Raw genomic sequence first — 11,079 nt, forward strand, 5'->3', positions numbered from 1 at the left:
TGGCATGATGTGACAGTGTGTGTAGGTTATTACTTAAAATAAAATCTGAGTATGAGTTTTTAGATGGATATATATTTAGTTTTAAATAGTTTAGGAGGTTATAGGATCCCATAAAATATAAATGTGTAATTAGAATTTGGGGTAAAGATTGGAAGAGTCATTTGGCCTTTTTCTCTTTTTTGAAAATGTTCTTTCCCCGATGTTAAAATTGTTGGAGCAAGAGAACTAACATTACATATGAAGTGCGTAATATTTAAATACTCTTCGCCTGTCACCGAAGAAATTTGACTATTTAAATAAAAGTTGCTCCCTCAATTTTAATGGATCAATATTTTAAAATATATTTTTTTTAATAATATTAACATAAAAAAATTATAAATTGTAATATTTTTTATATAATTTTTAATTATTTAAATTTAAAATATTAAATTATATATTTAAAAATATTGATCCAAGTTTATGAAATTGAGTTCGAAAAGCGAACCGATGAAGTATCACTCTCGAAAACGAAATATGATACGAAACTATATTAAAACGGATGGAACAATGAATCCACCAAGTTTTCAACGTGCACCAACTGCTGGTCCTCACTACTATCCCTCTCGTGATCATAGCTTCTTATAAATTAGGCAATCAAATCAATTGAATGTTTAAATTTAATCTACTTAAACGCAGCCAACGTGTCTCCTCTTAATAAATTGTTACCCTGTTGGCTGCTGTGTCTCGTTAGAGAATTTGCATGGTCCATGCCGATGGATAATGACTGATGAAGAGTTGTGCTTATGCAAGTACAGCCAAACATGGGAGTAAAATTAGAGCTCTTTTTGTATTGGACCGAAATATGTTGTGACTAATGCTGGCCTAACTGATGATCAACTTGTTATTCCGAGTAATTGTATATGAAACTTCCATCATGAAAAGTCATTTAAAGAGATACAGAAAAGAACGGACATATGACTGAATGTAAACGGATCACAAACTGTAACAGTCCAATTATATTTCTATATTTGATATTTCGATGAACAAGCTAGCTTCTATCATCTGCAGTGAAGAGATTAGGAGTAACTTGAATAAGCATCCAAAGCTAGCATTAACAACTTCAGATTGACAACCCATTCAATACAGAAATAAGAATATAACTAAAGATCATCATATTCGAAAACATATACAGCAGTACAAGCAGTTAGGCACCATTTCACTTGACCTGACCAGTTTCTCAGCCCTAGTTAGTGATTCAAAGTCCTACAGACGCACCAGTTAGCAAAGTCGAGGCAAATCTAGGTAAGGCTAAAGCTTTCTTGTCGATTTCCAAGACTTTGATTGATATAACCATCCTCTTAAAAAATGGGACAGCTTGAATTTTGGTTTAGGAATTGAATCCTCGTCTTGAAAATCATCAATCTCTTTGCTTTTCTCTTGCTGGTCAATGTTGGCATTATCTTCAATCTTCATTTCGCTTTTCTCTTGCTGGTCAACGTTGGGATTGTCTTCAGTATTCACTTCATGAGCATTTGAACTGGCAGAAAAAGAGTTAGTCTGCCACTTAGATTCTGTTTTGTGAAAGATGAAAAGTGTGTGCATATAAACGTGAAGTGAATACATACTAAAATTCTGTTATGCAACAGATAAGCAAGTGCAAGCATACAAATATGAAGCGATACATGTATTAGTCCAACACATGTACTCCTAGCAATTGAAACATCAGTTATTTGGCGGTTACCTGGTTGCAACTTAGCTCTTTGACTATCGACATCTCTCTCTCTTTAGTTTGGCAGTGAAGACATAATATATCAGCCTCTTTTCATGGATTATTCTTCCCAAAATTAAGGGATTCTCCACCACTGGATTTCATGGTAATAGGATTTTAGGAGACAAATAACAGACAATGATTTACTAGTATAATACTTCCCAGTTATGAGGTCCCAATATTATATCAGGGAAGAAGTATGGATGGCACTTGCGAATTTCGGATTGAGTTAAGAGGGTCACCAACTCACGGTCACATGAACTTACAACAACCAGAATGGTGAGTCAACCTAAATATTCATCACCATGCAACACTGAAGTTACAGGAATATGTAGGCCTTGATTTTAGCTAATCGGTTCTTATGAAAAAACCACACAACCAAAAGAAAGCATCTAGGGAAAAAAAAGAGAAAGCAACCGGTTTCCTATCTTGACTAATAGTTAAAATTTATCTTAAAATGTCTGATGGCGGGGAAATTGGAGAGTCAAAATAACATACATATGAAGTAGTATCAACTATATGTTCAAGTCAGTTAAATTTGCCATATATAGAAGAGAAAGGTCATAAATCTTAAGAATACCCTTACATGGAGCATTGTTTGGACTGGTCATATTGGCAATCATGTTTTTGTTTAGCTGGCCTGTACTCCAGTGTGACATGCTGTGCAAATTGAATCTGCAAACCCCAAGTGAAAAAAGATAAGGCAAAGTAAAAATGTAGTGGGAAATCATTCTTTAAGTTCATAAGAGCATTTTAATTAAAAAGAGCTTGATTATGAAGCATTCAAATCATCAGTGTATTTAACTGTGTGTGTGACTACATGTGTGTAAAACAAAGAGGCAGATGCTGGGTACAGGATTTTTACTTCTTGTTCTAATAAACCATAACTAGCAGCATTTATCAATTCAGTGCACATACATCGAAAGCAGATTTATATTGATCAAGTATTTATGAGGTTACTATGCCTCAAATCCACATACAATCTCACTAGGAAAATAGCCACCACTGCTCTAATACTATATCATTGAATCGTCTTTACTAATTACACTAGAGAACATTTAACTTTCTACCCTAATTAAAATTCATATGGATAATATACAACCAACCTTAGTTAGGTTACATATTCTAACTTAGTTTTGTCGTATGAACCAGCTAGAGATAGAAACAGAATTTTCAAGCCAGATTTGTAGGTTACCCATTAGATTCTTCATGGGGCTGAAGACAAGAAAAATTGTATCCTGATAGATAAATTCTTTGCTTTGGTCCGGAAAAAGTGTATAGTTCTTCAAGCACTGACTGCATTAGAGTCCTACATGGCTATCCCTTACAGAACTCATCACATAGAATAGTTCCTTTTCGTCGTACAGTAAATTCGAATTGCCAAAACAAGGTGTTAGTCTACTAAACCAATAATATATCGTACATGGATTTGTTACCCTGTGAATTCTGATAATGGAAAAAAGAGCTATAAAGAAGTTAGAGACGAGCTCTATTTAGATTCCCAATCAATAACCATACGATAAGCTATCATACATGGATTTATTACCTTTGTGAATCCTGATAATGGAAAAAAGAGGTATTCAGAGGTTAGAAAGGAGCTCTATTTAGATTCCCAATCAATAACAATACGATAAGCTATCATACATGGATTTGTTACCTTGTGAATTCTGATAATGGAAAAAAGAGGTATAAAGAAGTTAGAAACGAGCTCTATTTAGATTCCCAATCAATAACAATACGATAAGCTACTGACCTGATCACCATCTTTGATACCAAAACAGTAAATAAAAGCTTTGTCATACACCAGTTTTTGACTTCCAAAGCACAAACAGAAGTGGCTCCATACTAGTGACCTGCATCCATAGGAAATACAATTTTACTGCCTACCATATTCCCATCAAAACATTAGATCAAAATTTCCCCAAATTCTGCATTCAACCTGATTGCAGTCTCTGAAATTGACACTGGAAACTTCAAATATCAATGATTAGCAAGCAGCTTAAGTGATGAGAACTTCTATTAAATAACCAACTCCAAAACTTTCTTAACTGTTGCAGCGATAAACTGTAAAATTTGAACTCATTCCCGTTTAACATATTATCACAGAACATCTAAGGAGTTCTTATTCATTTTTCTGTTAATACAGTGCAACTAAAGGATGCCTCCATATGGATTCACAATTAGCAAAGTCTTATCACATAAGCATTTTCCTCCTTTTTTATGCATGTGTAACTGAATCAAATTAAAAGCAATAAGCTCGATTAAAAAAGATAAAGAAATTATTAGCTTTCATCCATAATCATACCAGAGAATCTTTCCTTCATCCTCCCGCGAGAAATTGAAAGCTTCCTCAACTGCTTGTTTAAGGTCAGCTACTGTAGCATTCCTTGCTATATGGATAACTATTCAAAATTCCAGTCAAACAAACCAGCATAGCCATAATTATACCTCAACAGAAACTGAACTGCTACTCCAGTACTCATCTAGCTAATTTTACCAGAACTAATTAGCCACCATACCAGGACAAAATGCAATAAAACTAAACTACTACTCCAACATTCATCTAATTTTACCAGAATTAATTTAATTTATCCATAATACCACGACAAAAATGAAACAAAACAAAACTACTACTCCAATATTCATCTAATTTTACCGGAATTAATTAACCATAATACAAAAACCAAACTAATACTCCAATATTCATCTAATTTTACCAGAATTAATTAGCCATAATACCACGACTAAAATGAAACAAAAACTAAAATACTGCTCCAGTATTCATCTGATTTTACCAGGATTAATTTAGCCATAATACCGCGATAAAAATGAAAAAAAAAAAACTAAACTACTACTCAGTATTCATCTAATTTTACCGGGATTAATCTAAACATAATTACACACAACAAAATGAAACAAAAACTAAACTACTATCCCAATATTCATCTAATTTAACCAGAATCAACTTAGCCATAATACCGCGACGAAAATGAAACAAAAACTACACTACTACACCAGTGTTCATTTTATTTTACCGAATGAAGAGCCATCCAATTTGAGTACGGAGAGATTGAGTAGCTGTTGAGGAAGTTTACGGTAACCTAAGCTCCGAACGAGTCCATTGCTTAACGAAGATGGAGTCCAAGCCTTAGAATTCCCATTTTTTAGCTGAAAGCACGCTATGATCTTCCCCATTATCACCTCACTTTCGAAAATGCTTAGCCTTTTTTGGCTCAAAAAAAGGAAACAGAGAGTGCAAGTGGCATTGAAAACTGAAACTGAGAGGCGTTCGGTTTGTTAAAGACTTAAAAGAGATGACCGTTAGCACTTAGCAGGCTCACGTTTTTTAGTGACGAATTTACTTCACACGCCCTGTCTTTTTCCTTATAAGACCGCGAGGGGGTGGGGTGGGGGCTGGGGAGTGAGTTAGTGGCTGAGTCAAGATTTTTACTCAAAGAATGTATAAATGAATATACGAATTAATTAATGGGGTTCGACATTTATTATATGTATCAAAAAAAATAATTTTAATTATGTATATATACATAATACTTCTATTATTTTTCGTAAAAAGGATCGGATGACCGCTATCCAAGTATAGCTCCACCTATGATAGGGACATGATTAAATTGGATGGCTCTTCATTCGGTAAAATGAAATATCAACTTTTATGGAACATTTTTGATGGCTTCGCCTCAATGAAGAAATGGGATGAGTGGGGGTATGAAAAAGATAAAAAAATGATGTGTTGAAGGGTGAGGGGAAGGGGTGAGGGGAACGAGAAAGGGGCAACGAAGAAGATGATGAAGAAGAAGCTTCTTATTTTTACATATATATATATATATATATATATATATATATAAAGAGAATTTATAAAATTTAGAAGGTGAGCCCCACTTTTTTATATTTAGGCCCAGATTTTTAAAGAATTTACCACGTCAGTAATTTGAGGGTAAAAAATTCACTTTAAAGTTATTAAGGAGTATATAATTACCCGATTAGTTTAGGATCTAAAGTAAATTTTGGTCACAAGTTCAGATCTAAAGTAAATTTTGATCACAGGTTCAAGAGTGATTTGATGTATTTTTTCCAAAGAAATTAATGTATTAATTATTCACCACTAATGTTCCTATCAAATTAATTATTGTCTACCGTATTACTAATTATGATTAGTCGATACTTTCACCATTTATTTTTATTTGCCACATATTTGATGATAAATTAAATTATACTAATTTAATATATTAAATATAATTTAAATATTCAAAAACTATACAAAAATCTCTATTCTTCTCACATTACTATACTTAAAATACATATTAAAATATTGATCAAAATTTTATAAATTAACTCTCGAAAATCAAAATATTACGTGAATGAGCCAAGTATGTATTATTGCCTTAGTTTTTATTTGGTAGGCGTTTGGCCATAAAAACTAAAAAATTTTGAAGTTGGAGTTGGAGTTGGAGTTGAAGTTGAAGTTGAAGTTGAAGTTGAAGTTGAAGTTGGTCATGTATTTTTGAAATATGTTTTTCGACTTTTGAAAAATCTTTTTTAAATTTAATTTTATATCCCAAACTTTTAAAACTATCAAAATTGTCCAACTAATTTATCTACTGATTATACTCATGAATGAAAAGAATTTCACATCAATGATAATGAAACGAGTCCTGAGCTTAAAAATAAAAATATACCTACAAATAATGAAAATATACCAATCTTTTAGCTTAAAAATCTTACTAAACTATTTACTAGCAACATTATTGAGAATCAAAGTAGAAGAAATGTCTTTCAAAAATGTGTCCAGACTTGATTTGTTGTTCATCAAAAATATCTTTCTTTCCGGATTTGCTCCAAAACTCATCTAAACTATTTAAGGGCTTTTTGTGTAATATTCAAAAAAATTAGGATTATATGTAATTAAAAAAAAAACTTAGAATTGGAGTTGAAAAAAAAGTGAAAACAACAAAAAGTTGTTTTCACTTTTTTTCAAAAATATTTTGAAATGTTTTTCGAATATCATGGCCAAACACAATGAATTCCATAAAGTGAAAAAATTTTCCCAAAAAAAGTAAATAATTTCTATGGCCAAATGGCCTCTTAGTAGACCAATCGTGATTTGATGCAACAATGATAGTTGAACCCTTGAAAGTGACAAGAAGGAAAAGGTTAGAATTGTCAATTTTTATGTAAAAAATCGGATAACTTGTGATTAAATTTAGGAAATTTTTCAAAAATAACAGTATTTTGCTATAAAATTTACTTTTCATAACCACATTTTATATAATTACCATTTATAGCCGCTTTATTCAGTTTTACAGATAGTATGTATTCATATAAAATATGAATACAATCCCTATTTAGCCGTTGTATTCTATTCACAACTGTTGTATTCACTTTTACTTAGTGATCTGTATTCATAAAAATATAAATACACTACATATTTAGTATCGCAAAAAACACTATCATTTTTTTTCTTTTTCATTTTCTTATATTTTTTCTTTTGTCGTGTTTTCCTCGTTTTTCTTCTTCTTTTTTTATTTTTTTCAATTTTTATTTTTTATTTTTATTAAATTTTCTCTCTTTTATCTCTAACTTTCATTTCTCTTTCTTCTTTAATTTTTTTTCATTTTTTATACTTATTTCCTTTATCCTTTTTTTGTTTTATTTTATGTTTTTTATATTTTCGAAAAATGTGACTACTCAAGCACAAGTCATGGATGATAATGTAAATACCACAATTATTTATCATATTTGTAGTCACATCGTCATTTATATTTTTGTATTCGTTGATACAACTGCATTTGTATTTATACTTTAAAGTTCATGTTTGTATTTGTATTTTGTAATTCACATTATATTTGTATTTTATAGTTACACTTGTATTTGTATTTGTTAGTTCACACCATCATTTATATTTTATATAATTCGCACTTGTATTTTAAAATTATTTGTATGTGTATTTTATAATTGACTGTATATTATATTGGATTATATTTGTATTGTGGTTTTATTATGTTTGCATATTTAGATTATATTTGTATTTGTATTCTATTTTCGTTGATGTCTTTTTATTTCTGAAGAATTATTTTGTATTTGTATTTGTAAGTTTATTGCATATTGTATTTAGCCGCGATTATGTACAATTTATCATTTATATTTATATACAAACAAGTAAATGCATTAATTGTATTTTCTTGATTCCAAAATATATAAATATGTAATGTATCATTAGATATTAATGTACCATTTTGTATTGGCTTAAGTCATCGCCGGAAATCTAAACGTGTCTCAAAATTTACTTACACCCCGCAACTAAGGCTTGTACCTATCAGGCACGTCAAGTTCTAAAATTAGTACCTATTAGGCACAAAATGTTGATTTCGCAAGGAGAGTTAGGTGCGTGAATCGGAGAAAAAAATAATATTTTACTTTTTTTCAATTAAAAAACTTATACTTCAATTATTTTCTTTTAGTATTATTTTATTAATATAAAAAGAAAAAAGAAAACCAAACACCCCCCTCCTATCGTCTTCTTCATAAGAAAGAAAAGCAAACTCAAGTTTTTACCTTTCTTTATTGTAGTGGAATCTTTCCTTTATAGACCTGAATTGTTTTCACAGATTAGCATTTGCCCCATTGATATCTTTGCCCTTAGTCGTCGTCTTCTTTCCTTCAAAGTTCCATAATTTTTTTTTTCTTAAATTCTTAGCAATTTTACTTCTTTTTAGTTTTCCTATGGCGTGGGTTTTTTGTGTTGTTGTTTGATTATCTAATCGACATTATTTGATTTATTGTGAATCGAAGCTTTGTGAGTCGGGTTAGAGCTAGTTGGTGATTGGTCGGAGAAATTTTCTGAGCAATGCATTTTCCGGCAAGACGTCTCGCTGGAAAATCAGAAGTGGGCGTATGCCTTGGAATAATTCTCATGTTCTTGTTGTCACGGGCAGCCTTAACACGATGAGCGTTTGTTTGCGGTATTGGTCGAAGCAAATTGCTTCTTGGAACACATATTTTGTTTAAAATTTTTGAAAACAAAATGAAAAATGAATCTGAAATTGAATTGAGGGTGAAATGAAGAGCTCGTTGCAGCCATGGGAGTAGGGGGGGGGGGAATAAAAATAGGACCCATTTGGCCATGGATATTTTTTTCCTTTTTTTCGAAAAAAAATTTCGGAGTTGAAAATTATGGTGTTTGGCCATGAAAATTTAGAAAATAATTCCGGAATTAAATTCTGAAAAGGGAAAACAACTTTTTGCTGTTTTCCCTTTTTTTCGCTTCCAATTCTAATTTTCATTATTATTACTTATAACCCAATCTTTAAATTTTTACACAAACCCCTCTTATTAACTAAATTTCGTAATTTTTTTAAAAAGATCAAATTCGATAAAATAATTAATTCAAGTGAAAATAATTAAGAATTTTCATCAATAAATTTTAGAATATATAAAATATATTTATATCTATCAATCATATTTATCAAAATATATTTTTTCTCTATTAAGAATTTATCAAAATATATTTTTTTCTCTATTGAAGTAATATTGTTTATAGTACATATTTATAATATGCTCTTTATGCGCTGTTTCTATAACGTCTTTCTGTGTTTTATGTTTAGACTTGAAAATATTATATTTTGGTTATATTTTATATTTTATCTTTGTTATTTAAGAAATTCTTAATTTTTAAAATACATTTTTCTTTTCTCATATAATTTAAGACTCGGCATATTATTTTGACCTTTTTAGACATATCAAAATATATTTTTTCTCTATTCAATCGATTATGGTTAGATAAACTTATTTAGCTCGTATTTGTGATATTTTTATTCAAATTTTAGAAGAATAACAATCATAATAATTAGTTTGTTGTTAATTATTTTATCAATTGAAGACATATAAATTATTTTCTCAACATCATTTGATTGTATGTTAGTAGGTAAATTAGTAGTTGGGTGATTTTGATAATTTTTAAAAGTTGAGGGTATAAAATCATATTTAAAAAAGATTTTTCAAAAGTGTAAAAAAAATTTTCAAAAAGACATGGTCAAACACAACTCCAACTCCAACTTCATCTTCAACTCCAACTCCAACTCCAACTCCGGAAAAAAAATAATTTTTATGTTCAAACGGCTACATAATTTTTCAATGAAACTCCATGTTTTCCGATAAGCATAGTATGAATTTGAAATTACTTTCTTTGAAATTATTAAAGAATTCAAAGAAAGGAAGTGTGCCATAAAAGATTATATTTGAAATTAATTTTTAAAAATTTGAGTTTTGTGGTTAGGAAAAAGAGAATAAGGGCCCGTTTGGCTATGAAAATTTTTTCTTTTTTTCCGAAAATTTTTTCCGGAGTTGAAAATTGTGGTGTTTGGCTATGAAAATTCGGAAAACAATTTCGAAAAATTTTTCTGAAAAGGGAAAACAAGTTTTAGGTGTTTCCAAATTTTTCAACTCCAATTCCAACTTTTATTATTATTATATATAACCCCAATCTTTTAAATTTTTACATAAAACACTCCTTAAGTATATGAATAATATTACTTTTTCAATATTACGTATATAACAATTTTAAAGAATAAAATAATTATAATTTCAAACTTAATGCTATCATAATTAATATATATCTCTTTTTCTCTCTCATCATTATTTTTATCCCTTATTTAAGACATTATTTTACCATATATATGCTAAAAATATAATGTGTGTACATATTTATTATATATATTATATTGTGTACATATTTATTATACTATTCAAATATAAATAGTTTATATCATATATATGCTAAAAATATAAATTGGTTATACATATTTTTCATAAAAAAATATGTACAATTTAACAAATTTATACCTTAAACTGCAAATGCTACCTTTATATACGAAGTATGTTATTTATAAAGTTTATACCATGTATATATCATATGCACACATGTATAAATATACAAAGTATTAAGAAACATGCTAAGCATATTTATGACATAAATATACAAAGTATGTTATATATGAGGTCTATACCATGTATATATCATATACACACATATATAAATATACAAAGTATATAGAAACATACTAAGCATATTTATATATTTATGGTATATGATATAATATACCATAAATATGCAAAACATGTTTTACATAGAAATAATTTATTCTCACACAGTAAAACCTTTCATGTATAGAAAATTAAAGAAATAAATTAGCGGCACCATAAAATTTAATAACAACTCATCATTTCCTATTTTTAAGGAACAAAAAATAAAGGAAATAAATTAAATAAATTCCTAGAAAAATAATTTTTTTTTGAAATATAATATTTGTTACCTAAAA

The 11,079-nt window shown here is 29.4% G+C and overlaps 1 protein-coding gene across 2 annotated transcripts; it reads right to left on the bottom strand.

Moving 5' to 3' along the window:
- Positions 1 to 964: 964 nt before the first annotated feature.
- LOC107852690 lies at positions 965 to 5,104 on the bottom strand. 2 transcript variants are annotated; one of them, XM_016697730.2, is made up of 5 exons: positions 4,783 to 5,104; positions 4,053 to 4,149; positions 3,501 to 3,600; positions 2,334 to 2,422; positions 965 to 1,516 (listed from the first exon to the last, which is right to left on the bottom strand). In XM_016697730.2, exons 1-5 carry the CDS (start codon positions 4,940 to 4,942, stop codon positions 1,288 to 1,290), a joined length of 675 nt encoding a protein of 224 aa, XP_016553216.1. In that variant the 5' UTR covers positions 4,943 to 5,104; the 3' UTR covers positions 965 to 1,287. The 2 variants fall into 2 exon arrangements, with proteins under 2 accessions (XP_016553216.1, XP_047269753.1); XM_047413797.1 differs by having other exon boundaries at positions 4,053 to 4,137; positions 4,783 to 5,091.
- Between the last annotated feature and the right edge of the window lie 5,975 nt (positions 5,105 to 11,079).

Source organism: Capsicum annuum, chromosome 6 (assembly GCF_002878395.1).
Source record: "Capsicum annuum cultivar UCD-10X-F1 chromosome 6, UCD10Xv1.1, whole genome shotgun sequence".
NCBI lineage: Eukaryota > Viridiplantae > Streptophyta > Magnoliopsida > Solanales > Solanaceae > Capsicum > Capsicum annuum.

What these genes read in the sequence shown, in the direction of transcription:
- LOC107852690 (XM_016697730.2), bottom strand. Translation starts at nt 4,942, where the DNA reads ATGGGGAAGATCATAGCGTGCTTTCAGCTAAAAAATGGGAATTCTAAG. An exon ending in ATTGGATGGCTCTTCATTCG is followed by an intron (nt 4,150 to 4,782) that starts GTAAAATAAAAT and finishes AATTTTGAATAG; the next exon opens with TTATCCATATAGCAAGGAAT. An exon ending in CAGTCCAAACAATGCTCCAT is followed by an intron (nt 1,517 to 2,333) that starts GTAAGGGTATTC and finishes TTTTTCTGCCAG; the next exon opens with TTCAAATGCTCATGAAGTGA.